The 21,913-nt window shown below is 42.0% G+C and overlaps 1 protein-coding gene across 3 annotated transcripts; it reads right to left on the bottom strand.

Annotated features, from left to right (window-relative positions):
* Positions 1-448: 448 nt before the first annotated feature.
* Positions 449-18,019, bottom strand: sparc (secreted protein, acidic, cysteine-rich (osteonectin)). Of its 3 annotated transcripts, XR_011597558.1 has the most exons (11): positions 17,919-18,019; positions 9,490-9,555; positions 9,071-9,124; positions 7,214-7,307; positions 5,727-5,848; positions 5,286-5,406; positions 3,652-3,785; positions 2,754-2,902; positions 2,037-2,185; positions 1,135-1,217; positions 449-631 (listed from the first exon to the last, which is right to left on the bottom strand). XR_011597558.1 is itself a non-coding variant. In XM_070913028.1 (10 exons), the coding sequence occupies exons 2-10, from the start codon at positions 9,544-9,546 to the stop codon at positions 1,189-1,191; spliced, it is 909 nt and encodes a 302-aa protein (XP_070769129.1). In that variant the 5' UTR covers positions 9,547-9,555; positions 17,919-18,019; the 3' UTR covers positions 449-1,188. The 3 variants fall into 3 exon arrangements, 2 of the variants coding, with proteins under 2 accessions (XP_070769129.1, XP_070769130.1); XM_070913028.1 differs by having other exon boundaries at positions 449-1,217; XM_070913029.1 differs by having other exon boundaries at positions 449-1,217; positions 7,214-7,304.
* Positions 18,020-21,913: the final 3,894 nt, after the last annotated feature.

The following is a 21,913-nucleotide window of genomic DNA, read 5'->3' as shown; positions in this document are numbered from 1 at the left end:
GCAGAATAAACTACAAATGTTGATCCAATACCAATTCCCAGTGACTGCAGACCGATCACGGTTGAGAGAAAAGCACTGGAAAAGGAAACGTGCTGCAGGAGAAAAGGCAGAAGAGGCTTGTTTCAGAAGCTTTTTGGGTCTCAAACTAGACTCACGAGGGAAGATTTTAAATGCATTACTGCTGCACAAAGGCAGCATTCAGAGACGCGTAACACAAAAAGTGAAGGATGAGACGAGAGAGTAAGCTTCTTATAAAGAGACTTCTTATATTTCAGCGACCAATGATGATAAAAATGTGACACTAGATACAAAACAGAGTCAAGTGTTGCTCGTAGACAAACCTTGTCTCTCACGGAGCCTTGCTGATCCCTTGTCAGATCATCTCAACAAAAATTCCTTAGCAGAGGAGAAAGAAACGCAGATATGAATGCATGCAGAGATTTCCAGATCTTTTCATAGTCTTTTATTCATGGAAAGAGTTTGGTCGAGCTCTCAGTGTCAGTAGAAACATGTTAATCGTGAGAAAAACTCTCAGCCTGCGAGATTTTCCCCTCATTAAACGTCCAAACAATATATCCTCTTTATTGTTTCAAATATCAGTACACGCGTGTCCTCGTCGGGGACACGGAATCTGTATGGAAAATAAAAATGAACAACTCTTAAAGCAGTAGTCAAAAGATCAAAAACCAAAATACACAAAATGACAAAAAAGGAGTCCACCACCAAAAGAGTGCAAAAACTAAACAGGTGTTTTGTAGAAAGCAAGCAGAGGGAGCATTTATTTAGAAACTTTATTTTTGACTTTACAGTTTTGTCTCCTCAAGATAATGTTTCAGATTGATCTCCAATTAAAGCCCTGAACAAATCATCGCATATATAAAATACTGTCAACAACATACATTTACATCAGAGGTCTTTAGTTTCTTTACTGGGTGTTTTGTTCAACAAACGAGAGAATTCAAAGATGCATGAACGTGTGATGGTTAGTACAGACTGAGCACATTTCTCTTTTGTAATCTTTTTGTTCTTTTTAGTGGTATAGGTAGGAAAGGTCATTATTAAAAAAAAACAAAATAAAAAATAATTTGCAATTAGCACCGTTACTGTGATTTATTTTAACTTAGGGATCAGCACCTTGTCCCGTTAGTAGCGACTAGGAGTTGTCAAACTGCTGCTGCTCAGAGGAGCTTAGATGATGAGGTCGTTGTCCACGTCCTCTGCAAACACAAAAAGAGACAAAACATCAACATGAATTTGAGAAGAAACTATATTTATGGATGAATTACGTGCAAAAACTGCAAAAAAAAGTGTTTGGACAGGGTTTCAAATATAAACCAAATTTAAATTAACAATAAATCTTTTTCAGTTAGTTAAAATGATGAATATTTAAGGAATTATTTGGGTATTTAAGCATGTGAGAATAAAACATATAGATATTCAAACTTAAGGTCATTTGTCCCAAACAAAACAGATTTTAACAACTGTTTTAGGGTTAAATGTTGGAAACGAGCAGACTGACTGGTTTTATTTAGAGCTGGAACGATTTATTGACAATTCTGATAACTGATAATTGTTATCGGGCAAAAATGCCAAATATTTTCTAGTTCCAGGTAGAATTGCTAAAATTTGCAGATTTTCTCAGTTTTTCTATCGTAATAAATTTTATATCTTTCGGTTTTGGACAAAACAAGGAATTTGAAGAGGTCACTGTGGGACATTTTTCACTTTTTTCTGACATTTTCTAGAATAAATAAATAATCGTTTGGAGGAAAAACACCATCAACAGAAAAATGAATGACTCTTCTTCAGTTCCTGCAACTAAACGTCACTAAAGCTGCTGGAAACATCAAGACAAGCTTTGTGAGGTACTTCCAGGACATCAGAAACAGTTTTAATGGTATTAAAGTGCTTCAGGGCACATTTCTGCTGTCATGTTTGTGATACTACAGAACCAGGATTTAAATTTAAGTTGATCATAAAGAGAGAGGTTTATATTTGTGTGTAAACCAAACGTGACCGTCTTCATGTGTACTTACGCTCCTTGATGCCGAAGCAGGAGGCCCACTCCTCCAGGGCGATGTATTTGTCGTTGTCGGCGTCGCACTGCTCGAAGAAGCGGGTGGTGCAATGCTCCATGGGAATGAGAGGGGCGCGCAGGGGGGAGAGCTCTGTGTGGGTCAGGTATCTGAAGGCATACAGACACAAGAGGAAAGATGCATCATGGGAAAACCTGTACAGCAGCAACTACGGTGATAATGACTTGAAATGATTTCTGCTGTATTTACAATAAGCTTAGTTTGGTTTCACAGTTTGTTCAAATATCACGAGGGAACGTCCCCTTCTCCCATGTCCTGTCTGCTTTCAGTACATAAAATGTTTTGCAGATGTCTTTGTCCTTTAATACCACTTCGTCTTCTTTGACATTAGAGTTCGGCCTCTCCTGCATGAAGTTAAATGCTTCCTCTGGCTGGTGCATTTAGAGTCTAGCAGCCACATCATCATATTTCAGAATAAGTGGTTATAAAGTGAACAGCAGCTGCTGAACTGTTTGATCCATCAGTGCGGCGTGAGATCAGAGACTACATCACCCAATCAGCTCTCAGTCTGCCAGAAGCTCAACCACCGCTGAGCAACACATATTCATAGTTTGCAAGACCTGACATGTGCCGACTCTGCCACGTCAGAACCTGAACTGTGTCCGAAAGAAAACGTCCGATTGGGTATAAAACCCCTCCCTCCGGCCTCCTACGTACCCGTCGACGGGGTGCTGGTCGAGCTGGCCGAACTGCCAGTGGACGGGGAAGATGTACATGTTGTAGTTCTTCTCAAAGTCGTGAGCCAGCAGGTCCAGAGAGTGTTCGCCAGCCTGCAGCCTCTTCTCGTTCTCATAGATCTTCTTCACCTGAACGATCGGACGGACACAATCCACGTTACCAAAGAGTGAAAACACACAAACACACCGCAGCTTCCAACAGTCAGTGACCCCTAATCAGCCCTCTGCACGCTTAAAGTAGTTTGCTGACTGGAAAGTTTGCAGAACGACTGCTGATGAATCAGCCTAAAAGCTTGTTTGTAAAAGTTGTTTCTTTTTAATAATCTACAAAAGTTAAATCAGCTGTGATGGTGCAGAGAGTGATGTGGAGGGTAAACACTAAATCAGTGGATCCATAACTCTCTCCGGTGCTTAGGTGTATTTCAGTCATCTGAACATTTCCTCAGTCTGAATGAATTACATTCTTAAACTGCTTGACTTTGTTCTTTATGAGTCATTTAAACTGTGTGTTTGGGAACCAGAGAACGTTACCCTTCACTATTAATATTAATATTTCTCTTATAAAGAAATATTATTCAGTTTATTTCTGTGTGTGAAGTGTCTCTGATGTAAATGTGGTTCTCTTACCCATATTAGGTCGCTTGTGAGAACCTGTTGACTTTTGGTCAACTTTCACAACTTTAAATAATAAAGTCTGGGGTCTGACGGGGGGCATTAAGTGCTTAATGCTGTATTAGTTTGGCCTGTGCTAAATGGATCATTGTTCAGGGGGCCAAAGCCTGAAAACGTATCCAACACATCCACCTCCGACAATCAACAGATCGCGTCTTATAATTAAAAACACCAGGACAGAGACGTCTGCTGTATATCCGTCTCACCCTGAGCTTCTGCTTCTCGGTCAGCAGGTTGTTGTCCTCGTCGCGCTCGTACAGAGTCACCAGAACGTTCTTCAGCCAGTCCCTCATGCGAAGGGGGAACTCGTTCAGCTCGGTGTCCATGCAGGGCTCGATGACTGCGGAGAGAAAGCACAAATAAAACTTCAATTTGTGATGATAATTCACACATATTCAACCTCAAGCACTCTGTGAAGCCAGAGAAGCTCTGAACGATCATAACATAAAGTTATATTAAACTGAAACCTGCAGATTTCAGTGTTTTAGAATTAAAAACATAAAACTGACCTCTTGCCAATTTACAGATATTTATATCTATAAAACTGCCTGAGATTCTCCCAAATGTTACTATTTTTTTAAACACACAGCATATCTTTGCTATTATTCTTTATTGAAATGCAGATGATGTCAAATTCCCACATGGAGTGAAACTTAAAGGACTATAAGACTCACTGCATACTGAAAAAGAAGTGACATGAAGAATTACGGTGAAACGATTTGCAGCAAAAAGTAATCTGCATCTAAATATTCAAGTCAAATATCTCAAAATCACAACCTGCATCCTGTTTTATTCTGGTGTACTGAACACCACCTTGATCTCCATTTGAACCCTTCAGGCCTGAATCATCTCCTCACAATGTGTGTGTGTGTGTGTGTGTGTGTGTGTGTGTGTGTGTGTGTGTGTGAGAGCGTCTGTCATGTTTCAGTTTGAACAGTGGAAGAAATGCAGCCAGCGTGTCTGGACAGATCCTGCCGACGCTGAGCTGCTGCCAGCAGGTCAGACACGACAGTCTGAGCCCATCAATCACAGCAACGCCAAGAAACCCTGAACGCTAACAGCCCACAGAGAGAGAGCCGAGCCGAGCCGAGCCGAGCCGAGCTTCTTAGCTTATCATGCTCAGGAACTTAAGATACATCTGATCCCTCAGCAGCGATTAAACAGGAACAGATAAACAACAGAAACCACGAAACAAAACAGAACGCAGAGAAGAATCACATAAAAACAACAACATTCAGAAACTGCGGCTACAGATAAGGAGATGAAATTCCAGCTGAAGTGATGACGTTATCTCGAAGAGCTTTAGCAGTGTTCGTAACAACTGGAGAAAAGGATGTGTGCAAACAAATAAAGAGATGCTTTTGTATGAATCTCCTTCAGCCGGTGGATTAATAATTCTCTTCACCTCTGAGGTGACGCGCTTTATTTGCTAAGATTTCTACATTTAATACCACAAATCACGCTTGTGGCAGTCTGTCTTTTTATGTATTTTAAGTATATGTGTTGTTTCATTCCAGACTCCCATGATCCTCCTTCACACCAGAGCTCATTTATATCTCAAGCGTTTCTCCACCGCCAACATTAACATCTGGCCCCTGTGAGACGGGTGTGTCCAGGGTGGAGGCGACACACTCAGTGACTCCAACTAAATGATCCCTGAAGTATCTGTTCATCATTTCTAATCAGTTACCAGATATCAGACAGAAGATCGTGTTAATGATCTCACTCATTTTACTGACGTGTGCTCGTCGAGGCCGGTGGAGTCAGAAATGAGGCAGCAACATCTTCAGGAATCTGTTGACATGCATACATGAACATTTGCGAGAGTGCGAGGGCTCACATTTGCAGGGTCCGATGTAGTCGAGGTGCAGCTTGTGGCCCTTCTTGGTTCCCTCCAGGGTGCACTTGGTGGCAAAGAAGTGGCAAGAGGTGTCGTAGGTCTTGTTGTCGGTGCCGCACACCTGAGAGGGAAAACGCAGATGAGTTGATGATATTTCATAAATGACTGCATCCACAACAAATCATACTGCCGTGGTGATTACATGAATGTTGAGCTCCTGAACTCCTCACGAAGAGATTAGTGATTAGTGAGACATGCATGAAAACATAAAGTGCTTTATAAATTATGTATATTATCATTATTATTATTATTAATATTATATTTTCATATGTCTGCTCTGTCGTTTTCAGATTTCAGCAGACAAATGATCCTTGATGATGAGTTCACAGTCGCAGAATAAATACGAACTCAACAGAAATGTCTGATTGTTTTTGAACTCACATGCTCGAACTCTCCCTCAGCAGCGGGGCAGGTGGAGGGGTCCTGGCACACACACATGGGGGTGTTGCTCTCATCGACCTCACACACTTTGCCCTTCTTGCAGTGGTGGTTCAGGCAGGGATCTGGAAACAAAAAAGGCCCAGACGCAGAGTTACGGTCTGTTTCTCAGGAAATGTCTCCTGAGTGAAACACTGAGGCCAGACGGACACTCTGACCAGGCCCAGACGCAAAATATATTTTCCAGTCCTTTGCTGCAGCCAATGAGCAAAACGACTGAATAAACAAGAAAACTGTCATCAAAGAGTTTGTGACTGACTTTATGTGTTCGGTTAAAAAGAAAATTACAGTCCTGAAAATGCTGCGTCACGAAAAACAGCAGAAGTCGTGGAAAATGTTAAAGTTGAAGACAAAACCCAAACTGTTGGACAGAAGCAGAGCAGAACTGTGACACTTTCAGTAAAGAGACTGTAGTGCTTTATTGAAAATGTGCACAGACTGATTCATGATTTGTTTATTTCACTAATAAAATCACACGTTGTTGGGTCCACAGACCTCAGATCTGTTCTTCAAAGGGAACATTTTGGTACAAAAATAAGATGTTTCTCACTTTGGTAAGTAATGTTCCTTTAGAGCTGAAGGAAGCAGGAATGGAGACATCTACATGCCTCATAGGTTACAGACTTTTAAAATCACATTGAAAATGTACCATTTTAGATATATTTCCATCTTGTTTCTGAAGTAATGTAAAATAATTGTCCTACTCTCATCTGGGTCTCAGATTTTATTGAAGCATTAATGTAGTATTGACACATAAAAATATTATCATGGTTAAGGTAGGTGATCCAGAGTGAAAGGGACATTGTGTCTGGAAAGACATGTTGCTGTTAAATCTTTCTAAAAGTATTTTTCAGTGCTGTTAGTCCCGTTCACCTCTTATTTTCTACTTTGAACAGACGTGAAGAAGTAGAGTGAATGTTCCTGCTCAGGCAGAACTAAACATCTCATCTAGTACACTTTGTACAGTTGGACTGTTTTGCTGCAGCTGGTGTCGCCTGTGGCTCAGTTGCTGAGCTGAGCTGCTACTTAAAGCAGGGTGGAACGTGTAATTACAGTCGTCTCCGCACACAACGAGGCAGTCTGTTATTATGGCTGTTTGATTTGCCAGTCTGAGGCTTCACCAGATACTGTAGCTGGAGGGCAGAGACATTTTATACTTGAATCACTGAAACGTCTCAATCTGAAGGATTTATGGACGGTTGGAGCGTGAGACACATCGATGTATGCATGTTTGCGTATCTGTACAGTGATGTAATGTTACCACAAGTACGGGGACAAAACTTTGGTCCCCTAAATTGTTGGTTAAGGACAGAGTTGGGACGGGATTTGTCGTGTTAGTGGTTATGGTTAAGTTAGAGTGAGTCTCCTTGGAATTGATGTAAGTCGATGCAAAGTTGTGCAAAGTGACAAAAACAAGTTTGTGAACTTACTCTCAGTCTCAGCAACAACATCTTCAACAACCTCAATGGCCTCGTCAAACTCTCCAACCTCGATCTGCACTGGGTTGGCCCCCACCTCTGTCTCCTGGGCAACACGAGAGGTCAGAGGTCAGACTGTAAGCAGCTCAAGCTTTATGAGTCACATGCAGAGGAATTTAATCTCATCTGGGGTACAAAAATCTGCTAACAGGCAGCTTCTCAGTTTTTTTCTTGACGCGCTCTCTGAATTTGGTCTTGCAGATGATTTTCGTGCAACAGTCTATTTCTGCACGACGTCCACTTAAACCAAACCGCTTAAATATCCCTGGTTTTCCTGAAAAAAAGTTTAAACGTCACCACTAAGGAAGGTTCCTCCCTGAAGGCCAAACAGAGTCTGGGAGCAGCGAGACCATAATATCCAACAATAACAAGCAGCTGGGTCCACATGTGGTGAAGCCATGAAAAACGTAATGGCTTCCTGACCGGCTGGACGGCTAAAAACAGCTGTGGGATCTCTGGTCCCTCTGGACCTCTGGAGCAGGAAATGATAAAACGTTCACATGAAGTTCTGGTATATTTTAGTAGTTTAATATTGTTTACAACAAGTTAGAAAAGTAACTGTCAATCTCTTTTTCAATAAAGGGATATTTGTCTCTGCTAATAAGGTAAAATGGTGGACTGAGTTCGAAGGATTTCATGTTTTCGTCCCTGTCTGCTTTCTGGGAAAAAAGCCTCAGAGGTGACAAATGGATTCTGGTGGATCAGATTGATTAGCTTTTCATAAATATCCGGATTTCCACCATTAACTGGTCTCTGGTGGAAGAAACTGACATCAAGGACCTTCAAGTCTGCAAAACAGAGCATGAAGCATTACGTTTTTTCAGACTTTTCTCAGATTCTGACTTTTTTCATGAATTCTTTCACCTCTTCGACCAAATGAAACAATCTAAGAAGAATAAAGTCACTCCTCAGTTGAACTGCTCACAACTCTTATTATGAGGGTTAAAACGTGGATCCACGAGACTAAAGAGTTGGGAATGTAACCCTTCAGACGTAGTGGCGTCATGATGGATATCTGATCTCTAGAGGGCTCTGTTGCCAGAATCAGATCCAATTGATTTATCATTTGTTCAGCTTCATTTCCACTTTGTTTGGTTTTCAGTTCAATTCTTTCACAGGCTGAATAAATTCAGCTGTGGGCGTCACATGAACGAATACCACTGAACCCCAAATCTCCATCACAGATCAGATCATCTCTCTGAGCAGCTGCTTGACTCAGGAAACTCATCCCAGGTGCCAAATCAAACTCAGACGAGAGCAAAAGTATTTGGGCCGAGTTTCACCCCCCAAAAAGTTGGGTTTTATTTGCAGACACCACAGTAACTGCTGAGATCTGGGGACACAATGACGTCTTTACAACAAAGTCCGAATGGAGAGAAACATGAGCAGACAGGTTGTAAACAAGCCACCAGTTCACCCACATTATCTACGTTATTTGAAGGTAAAATAGAAGTTGAGCTCGCGTGTCACGTCAGTAATAATCCCTCATTGCGCAGGAAAACTGTGGTGAGAACTGCAGTAAACTTATTGTACCAGAATACTGAAATACTTCAGACTCTGCTCCTGCAGGCCGACCACAAAGTGAAAAAAAAATCCCCTCGCTGAAAGACAAACCACCATGTTGGAAGACAACAGGCACATCTGGCTACAGCTGCTATTTTATTGTGAAAATATGTCTTTGGTATTTGTGTCTGTCAGGCCTCCATCACCTGCATCAGAAAGATATTCATTATTTACGTCTATTTAAAGCCTTTTAAGGACTTTTCAACTAAACCGTGACTCTCAAGCAGGATGAACATCTGGACTGACCTCAACAACTGGCTCCTCAGTTACCAGCTCTTCCACGATGGGCTCTTCCTCAGTCTGGGACAGACACACACACACACACACACACACACACACACACACACACACGTTAGACCTTTATAACTCTTGAGTGCTATAAGAAAAACGCTTGAGAGAAGGAAGTCAGAAGCAGACAATGATAGTACACACACACACACACACACACACACACACACACACCACACACACACACACACACACACACACACACACACACAGCTGCAGCGGACACTCAGGGGAGCAACTGGATTTAGGAAAGCAAACATTTCATCCTCACAGACTTGCAATAAAAAAACACACACCCACAAGTAGATATACACAGGAACTGCACACACACACACACACACACACACACACACACACACACACACAGTATGACTTACAGGAGCAGCCATGGCGTGGCCAGCCAGGCACAGGACGAAGACGATCCACACCCTCATCTTCAAAGTCTGTGGAGACAAACAGGTGAAACAAACCATTATTAAGCGAAGCCACGTGAACTCACACACAGTTTCATGAAAGACTGCTTTGTTGTAATTTCCCAAAGATTATTTTGGCAATCGACACCCACTGAACAGAACTGGGGAGGAGGAGTCACTCTTAATTCTGTTTATCAATACCTGAAATACAAACTGTGGATCTGCTGTCTACTATATCTTCATGTCAGCATGTCTGGCTACACAGGCATCGTCTCTGATTTACTTGCTTTTATATGCAACTGGCCCTCTTCTTTGTGGTAGTAGTAGTATTTGTAGAAGTCGTAGAAGTGTTGCACTGTGGAAGAATGTTAGCTTTTTCACCTTTTTACCAACAAGGATCTGCTGACTGTGACAGCCTGAAGGGTTTTTTTACTTTCTCTATTTAGTTTCTTTAATCAGACCCGGGTCAGTAAGAAGCCTGAGAATCTGAATGAATGACACGAAGCCCTGCAGTCTTTGTAAACACGACGAGAGCATCTGGACACAACATGTAACGCGACTCTCTCTGCAGACTAATGGAAGCTCTCCAGTTTCCCAAACAAAACCCTCATTCAGTGTCTGCTTTGTTTACCGGCAGCTCGTGTTGAAATTGTCTCTGGCTGTTTGTGGGTTTGTTGAAAAGACTCCCCCAGAACATCATTTCGCCCGCTGAAAGGGGTTTTCTCTCATTCTGGAGCACAAATCAGAGCGAGCAGAGCTGATGGCACTGAATTAGGCTTCAGAAACACGACTGTAACGCGCTGCTCCTGTCTCTGTGTACACTTTCACTGCAACTCTTTTCCACGAGCTGAGGCAGCACACCTTAACTCCTCATATTTCCACCAGGCCTCTGTTCGGAAAATGACTTTCCACACGGCTTTGCTGAACACATATTTACATTTGTAGAGCCATGACAGATTTGTGAGAATCTGATGTGTGATTCTGGGTGGATGAACGGGTTTAAAATGAGGTGACTTCCATAAAAGCTTCCACCTACAGGTTTGTAATATTGGATTTTTCTATGCTGCATGTGTCGACCTGCTCTACATTTACCACAAAATCACAGCGAGAGAAGGAAAACCTTTTCAACATATTCTGAGGAACTCCACCTCGAACATATTCTCAAAGGAGCACAAATGCTTCAAATCACTGGCCACTAAAAGTGGCAACGCTGTTTTTCCTGATATTTCTGCCAATGAGAGCCAGACCAGCTCTGTATTCATATCTGTAAGGCTTTTAATAATATCACAATTTGAGAGTTTCAAAAAATCTATTGGCAAGATATGTGACGAGTCGGACGTATGACAACTTAATAACAAACTCCAGTATGTCATGACAACACTGTCTCTAAGTGAGTTTAAATATACTGCATCTTTGACGTATTTGACCAGCTAAAATGTGTATCTTTGGCTCTGTTGCTGGCAACGTCGGTCGGCCGGTCGGTCCAATGTTTCCCTCCAGACTGATGAACTGTACTGACTCTGGTGATTCCTCTAGTGCAATCATTACAGTTTATACGCTATGCTAGGCTCTTTTTCATCTGAGCAAGAGTAAAACACGACTTTTTTAAATATAAAAAGGTACAAATTTCCTGTTAGATGTGGCTGCCATGAGATCAGACTCCCCATCAGCCCCCTATCTCCTCTCCAACTGATCTTAGCGTCCATTGTTGGAGACTAAAAAAAACGTTTTCTCCGTCCCTGCTCCTCTTCCTCCATCATGTCTCCTCTGAAGGACTAAATAAGGGCTTCTTTGTTCGGTAATGGAGCGGGACATTGCTTGGTCTTCCTCCCTCTTTCTCTATCAGCTGTTTCACCCAGACATCCAGAAACAATCTCCGTCCTCCTGACATCAAAGGTCGTATAGTATATGGGGGTACGTTAAAGTGTCTCGGGAGGCCGACTGTAAAGATAAAAGTCCTCGCTGTCCTTTCATTCACCCTGTTGCCTTTATGTTGTTGTTTGCATTTTTTTGGCTTGATATCAAGAAGAGCTGGAATTTGCTTCACAACAACAGACTGTATCTCTTGTTTCTGTTGAGTTTCCACTCTGCTGGGAGGGAAAATCCTCATGCAGGGCAATAAGACCGAAGTGAGCTGACTCAGTTTGAACAATATACTAGACGCTGCAGGAGATCAGCGGGGGATAATAAGATTTACAAAACAGGACTGAGAATATTTGGAATTCCTCCAATAGGAGGGCCGCGGGTTTAAAGCAACAATAAATCAGTAAAACGCTCCAATCTTTTACATAACAATATTACATTTTTTTCATTTGTTCTTTCAATTATTAACTCAGACACGACGGAGTTGGAGATGAATGTCACGGCTCTCAGAAGCATCGCCTTGAGGGAAACTGAATTTGACATTTGTGGAGGAACACTTCGCTTGGCTGGTTGCCGGGCGTCCTAAAAAACGCAGCAGGGCCTCTTGACACAAAGCGTCTGAACAGGGCAACGTGTTTGGACAGATGCAGTGAAAAGGGTAAAGTTTGCATACAGTCGACCAGAGGCGGAGGGTGTTGACGTGTTGTCTGACGAACCCTCCAGCGACACAAGAACGTTCTGTCATTTGGACCTCAAATACAAATGAATTGTTCGCCTGTAGGCGCATTTTTCTTCCGTTGTCGCCCTCAAAATAATCTGAATGCATGTTCAGAAATGACTGATGTTTGAAATGTGGCGTGACCCAGTTGTTTAAGATGTAGTATTCTTTCTTCAGAGCAGGTCGGTACAAGTTGTATCATCAGATGAAACCCTGAGAGCTGTTTTGTGTTAAGATCAAAACAGAGACTAAATAGCCAATTTTGTGATTAATTAATCAATTAGAAAACCTTGTAATGTCAAGGCATTAGTGTGATGCTGCTGCTCTAAATTATGAACTGTTGTGTAAATCCCTAGAACATTCTATGTGATTCAAGCCTTTTATTTTGAAGGGTGCAGGTATTATATGTTTTACTTTCAGTTTTTTTTCCTGAGTGCACGTCGTCTCTTTGTTTACTTTGCACATGTGATGCTGTGAGTTACTTTGAACGAAAGTAAAGTAAATGTAAAGTATTTTTATTGTCATACGTTCATCTGTTAATCAAAAGGGAAGTTTGTCAAGGCCTGTGTGTAGCAGGGCTGCCATGTAGCGTGTGAGTTAGAGCCACCAAAAATCAATTTCTAATGAATGTGGAAAACAAAAATCACATGAAATGTCATCTCTTGGCTTCCATACTTAGAAAATGCAAAGTAAACTACAAACTTCACTACATCTACATTTTTCTCAGTTCTGTTAATGCAGACAATGAATCGGATCTGCTCGGCTGTTTTGATGTATACATGTGGGGGTCTGTAACTAACTATAGTGACTGAAAGTCCCAGACTGGCAGAAAGGTGAGGATAGGATCTTTAAGAAAGAGGGAATAATTCTGAAGAATAAAACTAAAAAGCAACATGATTATTGCTGCATTTTTTTGTTCCACCTGTCGAAGGAAAATACAGATCTTTCAAGTGCTTAATGCAGATTCAAGGCAGGACTTTTACAATGGTGACCACTGTTGAGATGAGAAGTCATAAGCAGGCTTGGACGTGGAAAAATACAGAAAGGCTGGCAGAGGACGCAGACAGTGACGTCTCCAAATAACCTGCACACAAGGAAACTTCTCTGTACTTTTGAAAACGCACAGCTAAAAAAAAGCCCAAAGTGTTCTGCTGACCGGAAATTTCGTAAAAAAAAGAACTTCTGACACACGTATATAGGTAGCGTGTCTGACTGAGAGTGAGAGCTTAATGTGATCGCAAAGAGGGGAAAATAGAAACCGGTCTCGTCTCCAAAAAGGTAAGTATTTGATTTGGAGGAGACGCGGTGTTCCCGTCGCATGTCCGCTTTAACATATTCCTGTTTGGTCAGAGAGTCAATCAGAGGAGGCCGGACGGACTGACGTAACAGCAAAACAAATTATTTTATTTGGAAAGCTGCTCTCATAATCAAACAGGGCCAAGGCTAAAAGGGAAACTTCAGGCTCATAAAGGGGCCCTTTTTCTCCTCAAATGTATTTAATTTGGGAGGTTAGTTAGGTAAGCAAGTGTAAACTCGCTATGGAGGAAAACAACCTGCACTGGAGCTGCTGCTCACTTTCTCTCTCTGCCTCTTTTTCAGATGCTCTTTAAAGGGAGCACATTTAGAGGAATTCTTTCTTCCTCTCCTCGGTGACATAACAGGCGGGTTTGGAGGTCTGGAAAAACAACCTGTAGCCTGTCTGCCAGCAAACAGTGCAGACAAACAACACTGGCATGCAAAGGACTGTGAAGAGGCAAATACTCAGTAAAGGCTCTGAGAATGAACAGTGATTTCCTCTGTCTATGCTGAGTTCTGTGGACAGGGGACTATCATGATGGAGGGAGATCATAGCTAATGAAATACCTTTAAAGTCTCACTCTTTCTTCTGCCTCAATTTCTTCTGAAAAGAAAGAGGATTAAATCAAGTTTGGAAGAGCAGAAGAGAGAGAAACTCCACATAAAAAGATGGCGGTATCATCAGAGAACCTGGATCTCCTGCAGTCATTCGGGGTTGACTCCTAAAGTCACGCTCCATCCCGATGCCGGTCAGGTTGACGTCTGTCGGTGGTAACTTGTCAGCTCCAGTTACATTTGAAACTTGATGCTGGTTGAGTATTGTGACAAAACAAGAGGGCTCAGTGTGGAGTCCTCCGTGTGAGCATCTTTATGATGGAGTGATTCTTTTGGAGACCAGACAGGAATGTAAAAAGGTCAAACAGGTGTTAGAAACCCTGTCAAGAGATCTGAGTCTGGCAGCAAAGCCTTTCTAAGCTCTTCGTGGTCAGAAACTGGATGGATATGGGGTGTGCCTCAGTTCAAACTAATAAAGGTTTGTTGGAAATAGAATTTCACCAAAGAAAATCACATCATACTGACCGCTCTGTCAAAGTATTTAACACAATTAACCATTAATTAATGTTAATTGCTTGCTTACATGTGTCTCAGACTATAAACTTGATGAAAGAAGTGAAATTTTGTAAGTTTGGTCAATTAAAACGTTTTTTCTTAGCAACCTGTTCGAATATCAAGCGCCTTCTATCCAACCTGCCTCCTCAACTCGTAATAAGACACCTGAGAAATTCTATTTCTCTCCAGAGAGGGGGGACGGGGGGACGGGGGCTTGAAGTGACCTGGACAAAGAGCAGTTTGGTAGACCACCAGTCATCCCTATCAGTCAGGAAACTCTGAGCACAAAGAGCACAAACAAGAAGAGGAGGAGAAAAGTCAGGAAGTCTGTAACCTGAGTGTCTCGTCACCTGACCTCTTCGACTCCCCCCCCCCCCCGTCCCCCCTTCCTTCGTCAGGACAGATCCTCTGTTTCCACAGAATTTCACTTTACTTTAGACAATAAAGTGTTTGCTCTGAGCCAGTCAGCATTTTGGTGGTCTTTGTTGTTGTCTTCTCATGTCTTCTCTCTGAGTTCTCTGCTGTGGTTTGAGGACAAACATGTTGGACTGTGTCTCTGCAAGATGAAAGCCAAATACATCTTGTACAACAATGTATTCTTGTTCACTCACCCAACGTGACATTTGGTTTATTAATTTCTGAAAGTGATGCTTTGCTGGAGATTCCCCATCAGCTGTCCTCAACACTCACTGTTACTGCTACTCACGAAGTGACGTGTTTTACACTTTGGGTTTGAAGTGAATAAAAGGACTGTGGAGTTGGCGTGAGTTATAAGGGCTGAATGGACAAACAAAAGTTATTAACTGGATACCAAAGGGAAGAAGAGTCACATCTCTTTCTGAAGGACAAAAATCTGAGTCACATCTTCTCTGACTTTCGCTCCATTAACTGTATTCGGGTTATTTTTCTTACCTAAATGTTTTATTTGTCTCTCTCAACATTTCTCCCTCTTTCTTTGTGCTCGTTTCAGGTTCTTATTCCTTCCTTGTCTGTACCTCATCGTCTCTTTTTTCTTGCTGTTTCTTCCCTCCCTCTTTCTTCCTTTGTCTCTTCCTGTCTTTCTCTTCACCGACACTAAACTCCAGGTTTTTCTTCTCCACGTCGAGCTCAGACAGCAGCACAATCCTTCCTTCCTGTCGTGGGGATTAGAGCTTTTCTAGAGATTGCCAAACTGGCCCTCTGTTTCCCAGCTTCCTCAGCTCCAATGCCACTACGCCCTTCCCTCCTCCTCTTCCTCCCACTTCGGTCCAGACCTGCCACCTCAACAATTAAGCAACCACAGACGCTCAGTCTCCACCTCACTCATACTAATGCAGACACATTATCCTTCAGTCTTCCTCAAGACAGCTCGGAAAAATCCTCGTCAGGTGTGACGAACACGGAAAACAAGAACCTTTAGAATCAAAAGACAGTGATAGAGTTTGTCTTTGTTAAACAAATCAGCGTGAGGGGTGAGGACATGATTGGAGCGTTTTCAGAGCAGGACGAATCTGTATCGCGTCAGATTGGACAGAACGATGCTGAAATATCGAGAATATTTCCACTTGATGTAACCGTGCAACCTTAAATTAACATGGTGTCATCATATGGATAGTTAATAAAGTGTTGGAACAAGCAGATTTTTAACTTCATACAGTTTAAAGATCATCTCCAGACATGTTTTAAACATATAAGACCACAAGAACATTCAATGAACGAGTTAGAATTTCTTCAAATTGCATCTACTGGATTCAACTTCCTCGACATGCTTGTAAGTTTCATACTGGACCCTGATTGGCTTCCGAACTAGCTGCTATGCAACATTATCTCGTACAGACACGTGTTAAACTTACATCTAATGTGAAAACACTGTTCTAGTGTCGGAAGAAACGACCAAAGCAGGTTTAGGAAATCAGTTTTCAACAACCGACACACACCCAACCCCTACTACGCCAGATGTATGTGATTTCTAACCGTGTCATGGGCATCAATGTGCTGCTATCACAGCCTCCACTCCTCTGGTTTCAGTCTCTCCACCAGATGTTGGAACCTGGCTGCAGAGATTTGCTCATTATGATAAAGACCGTTAGTGGAACACAACCTGCTGACACATTGTATGCTGCAGCATTATGATTCCTCTTCATTGAAACTGTGAAAAACAGCCTCAGACCAACTATCACCTCAGCCTCTATCTGCTCTCTCTGTGTGGGTGAGCATGAGTGACGTCCCGACACTTGAAGGCATCTGAACTAACGGAGCATTTTAAACAGCTGGTGACCGATCGCCATGGCAACCCGCATTCCTTTGCATGGGAGTAATCAGAGAGGGGGAGTCACAGAGGGATGAAGGGAGGCAGAGAGACAGGGAGGGAGGGAAGGAGAGATATTTCTCAGAGAAAGGCTCTATCAGGCTTTGTTGGAGTCCTGTACACCCCCACTCCTCCTCCTCCTCTTCTTCCTGTCTTTCTTTCTTTCTTTCTTTCTTTCTTTCTTTCTTTCTGTTCAGTTATTTTATTTTTCTCAACTTTTCCACAGAGATAAACTCTGCAGACGTCCATTTACAAAACTGCGAATTCTCCAAAAACAAAGAGACAGCCGCAGTTTCTGCATCCAAACTAAACTCTGACGGTGAATTAATCGTCTTACAAAAACAATTATGTGACAATAGATAATCAACAAAACAATAAACGGCATATCAGCCTCTGTCTGCAACTCTCTCCTCCCCCAAGCTTTAACCCACAGCCCCCCCCCCCTCCCCTCCTCATATTGCCGATGTGGCACACAATACCTCCACAGAGAATGAATCCTCATAATCGCAGCTTGTTTACCTGCAGGGTGTGCTTTTCCTTGCAGCTGTTTGAGCTTTAATGACAGACGAGATTGTTCACTGAGGTTTGGGGCCACAGTAGCTGCCTTTTAAACCAGATGTCAGTCATTTTAAAGTATGTTTAGGAACAGTTGAAAACTAGGTGGTACATTGAGAAATCACCACCGACACCAATGCAGCTGCTAGAGAATGTGTTGCTGGATTGAATTGTGAGATTGTAGCAGGGAAACTCTGTGCGGTAAACTTGGAGAGGAAAAGTGTTTGCTGCTTGATTCACTTTGGTCAGACTGGCTGAAAAGAAACGGTGTATTTTGCTTGATGTATTGCAACTGACAAAGAAACGTGAACTTCTTAGAGGGAGAAAAATCTGCATTTAAAAGCAAACTTTTACTTAAACATAAAAGCTTTATAGCATGATTACCCTTCCACAAAAAAACTACATTTGTCATTAAGTTCCTGTCAACTTTGATTGTTCTCCCCCCTCCCTGCAGACTAAAAAGTAAAATGTGAAGTCTCACAGCTCTTCTACAGAGCAGCTACACACAGTTAAAGTCACTCCAGACCAGAGTCTCGTGATAAATGACAGAGTGAGAGCTCTTACCTTTAGCTTTGCAGAGCAGGGACACCAGAAGAGAAGTCAGCAGTGTGCGGGGCCCGGGACGATATAACAGCCTCAGCAGTTCACACACAAGACATTTCCAGTGGGACGTCCCAGTTAGGACGCAGACCCCCACCTCCCTTCACCCAAACCTCCCATTACTCCCTCCCTCACTTTTCCTGCCCTGGTAGGTGGAGCTTGATGTCAGCTCTCTGCTTGACACCCAAGTCTGGACTGAAGATGAGCCTGTCGGAGCACAAGAAGTTTCATTTAATTTAATTTAATTTGTAATTATTACACTTTAAAATGGAACATTTCAAAGTAAAATTCTTAAAATATTAAGTAAAAATATTACTTAAGTAAAAGTATGTTCGTAAAATCAGGAAAACTTAAAGAATTAAAGGTAAAATTACTCAATTCAGTAAAATGTCCCCTGTGACTGTTATACTATTACATATTATATTATTATATCATTATTACTAATGCATTCATGTAAAAGCAGGAGTTTACTGTTGTAGTTGGTGGAGCTCATTTTGAACTAATAATTATTATTTTCATTATGGATTAATCAGCTGATTATTTTCTCCATTAATCGATTGATTGTTTGGTTCGTAAACATTCTGCCGTCACAATGAGCCAAAGTGACAAGCAACAGTCCAAACCTCAACAGTGTTAACAATACATTAAAATAATTAAAAGGAAATGCAGCAAATCTTCGCATCTGAAAAGCTGGAACAATTAAACATTTTTGTATGAAAATACAATAATCTGTAAAGTAACTAAAGCTATCAGATAAATGTGATGTATAAAGATTTCCCTCTGAAACGTAGCGGAGGAGAAATAGAAAGTGGCATGAAAAGAAAATACTTAAGTGAAGTACAAGTACTTCCAATTTGTACTGAAGTAGAATACTTAAGTTAATGTATTGAATCACTTTCATCACTGTCCAGAGGAACATCGGGTTTAGGCTGACGACGCGTGACGTAAACCTCAGCTCGTGCTCATGTTGCAGCCAAACAATTTGGTTAATGTTAGGAAAAGACTGTGGTCGTGATTAAACACTGACCCCGCCCCCCACCTCCTCACATTTCTGTGTGCTGTACGGACGTCGCACAACTTCCTAAAGTGGAGATAAAAGTTTCCTGTGAAAAAAAAGTGTGAGCGTAAATTAGCTGAATATAAACATTACTGGTGGGAGAGAACTTGGGTCTAATTTAAGGACACTTTTGCATGGACTCTTTCATGTTCGCCTTGTTGACCCTACGATACATCTACCCCCCCGCCTCCTCAGGGGGGTTAGAGGTCAAAGGTCAAGCTGAGATACGGGACAGCAGTCATGGAGCTGAGAGGGATTCAGCGTCTTAAGGACAATTCCTTCAACAGAGTGTATATATTCACTAACAATACCTACGGTCTTTTTTCACCCCAGTTTCTCTAGTTTATTTAGTTCATATTAGTGGTTGTTTTCCTTGTGATGACGAGAGTTTGAGCTCCACATTATAAACTGATACAAATATCAGGACTGTCAGGAATATATATACAGTATATATATATATATATATATATATATATATTCCCTGGGCATGATGAATGAAGCCTTGCACTTTTATCATGTTGCTCATTAACATGTTAAAGCTGTGAAGCTTCAGTCTGACTTCCTGTAACTCAGTGAAAACATTCAGTCCTCTGGAGAGTTCACAGCAAACCTTCAGCCTGTGGAACGTTTACCTCATCACAGATTCATGATTCAGTTCTCAAACACCTGCCGTCCGCTGAAAGACAGAAGCAATCGAGCTCCAAATCCATTCCTCACGCTCTTTTATGCAAACACTCACTCTGGGTTTGTTCTGCTGGTTTTTCTTTTTTTGGGGGTTGGTAGATTGCTCCTGTCTGTTCCCACAGAGCAGAGCTGATGTGACCAACAGCTGGATGGGAGGGAGGGAGGGAGGGAGGGAGGGAGGGAGAAAAAAGCTGCAGTGCAACGTGGCGTTTTCCATTCTGCCTGGAAGCCACAGTCCAGCCGATGATGGAGAGAAGAGGAGGAGGAGGAGAGGGGGGAGGAGGTGTCGTTATACCGTGAGACTCTCTCTTTCCTCCTCCCACATCACTTATCCTCTCTTTCACCATTCCCTCAGTTTGTCTCCCCTCTTTTATTTCCCTCTCCTCTCACACCCTTTTCTCTCTTTTTTCCTCACACCTCTCCCCTCCTCTCTGACTCCCCCTCCTCTCCCTCTCTCTCTCTCTCTCTCTCTCTCTGTATACGTGGCAGTTGTCTCTCTGTATTTGAGTTAACAGAGTGTCTCACAGAGATGATGAAGTGAAGAGCTGCAATTACGTTCTCTCAATTGCTGCTAAATTATCCATCTGCAGCTCTGCAGGTTTAAACATGTTGAGATCTGAAGCACCGCAACATCACTGTTATAACAGAGACACACAAGCTGAAGGAGCAGCTCTATTAAATACGATGAAGCCACTGCAGCCACACACACGTCTCTGTGCCACGTCAGACACTCACAAAATAAAAGAACAAACCTCTAATGCTTTTAAAATGCTTTTAAAATGTTAAATACTCGTGTTGAGTCTGGTGACGATCTTTCCAACCATCGACAGTTCCAGGTTTACTGCTATGCTGTGAAATTGTGTACATTGTATTTTATGCAAGTTGGTTTTAGCATATGTTTTGCATATTTATATTTTTAGGTTAAAGACTGGGTAAAACCTTGCAGGGAATGAGCCACACCTACGAGAATCAAGCATTCAATTATTGGAATGCAGAACAGTTTAAAAACTGACTTATTCTATAATGTCACTGATGCCATCCACCACGTTTGGTTAAGATTGGATCAATTACATCTTTTAGGGCTAATCAGGGCTGAATTCCATTTAGCTGCTTCAGTTTTAGGGTCCTGGTGCTGCTGGTTCACTGTCAGTTCAAATTTCAAGTTTAAGGAAACGCCACACCAACAGCAATTTGGCGCCCAATAATTGGAATATAGAATATCAAAAAAATATACTCATCCAATAATGTTATGCATCAACTTTAATGGAGAAAGGACCAATTTGTTAGAGGAGTGGTAAAAAAAAAAATTCATGACACAACTGAACTGAGGAAACAGACACCAGCAGGAGAAATATGGTGTCTGCTTATTTTAACTCCCTGCTGTCCTGGCTCACCTGTATATAAAATGTGTCGTAAACTTCTCCCCCCACCTCCAGTCTTACAGTCTAATGAGAGTGGGGGGGGGGCAGAATATTTAAACCCAACAGCAAACATCAAAGCTACTTTTTTTCACCATTATTTCCTCTATAAAGTTACACCGGCTCTTAAAATGATTACTACTGTAGATGTTTTACCTTCAGTCAAACTGGGCCTCTTCCTCCTCCTCCTCCTCCTCCTCCGCCTGCTGCTCGACACACAACAGCAGAAGCACAAAGTGTAAACACACATCCAAAAGAACTTGTGGGTCTTTTTTATGAACATACTTCAAGGTGTAAATGACACGCTTGTCGTGCAGCGCCTCTCATTACCGACCAGACAAAACAGAAGCGAAATCAGAAATAGAAAACTTCATAGCGCCCTCAAGAACGAAACATTATAAGATCCAAATAAAAGTTACTATTGGCTGCACGAGTCACAACAGAACTTGTACTTTTTTTTTAAATGCGTGAGGTCTCGAGGGACCACTATGACCTACAGGTCAAGGATCACATGACCAACTTCAGGTAGTTGAACTATCACTATCTGAGTGAGCTAATCTGCTCTCATGTTTGCTGGTTTCTGACCACTCTGGCCGCGTTTGACGATGTCGCTTTACACGTTTATATTTTTAAAGACGTCACAAGTCATAGATTTCAGTAGAAGTTTGTCTTTTTAAGTTGTGTCGTCTCCATCAGCTGATGTTTCTCCAGCCAGACACATTAGAGTTTGTGAGTTCTGTGATAATAAAACTACAGAAACTTAGGAACTTATATTGAAGAGATCCTTAAATATAGTTTTT

This window comes from Enoplosus armatus, chromosome 10 (genome assembly GCF_043641665.1).
Source record: "Enoplosus armatus isolate fEnoArm2 chromosome 10, fEnoArm2.hap1, whole genome shotgun sequence".
NCBI lineage: Eukaryota > Metazoa > Chordata > Actinopteri > Centrarchiformes > Enoplosidae > Enoplosus > Enoplosus armatus.
Note: the sequence above shows the minus strand (reverse complement) of the source record. Positions and strands in the feature narration are given on the sequence as shown.

Excerpts from the sequence above, each read along its gene's own strand:
- sparc (XM_070913028.1), bottom strand. The coding sequence starts at position 9,546 with ATGAGGGTGTGGATCGTCTTCGTCCTGTGCCTGGCTGGCCACGCCATG. Across the intron at positions 3,786-5,285 it reads CTACATCGGACCCTGCAAAT|TCATCGAGCCCTGCATGGAC; the intron begins GTGAGCCCTCGC and ends TTCTCTCCGCAG. Across the intron at positions 2,186-2,753 it reads GACCAGCACCCCGTCGACGG|ATACCTGACCCACACAGAGC; the intron begins GTACGTAGGAGG and ends GTATGCCTTCAG.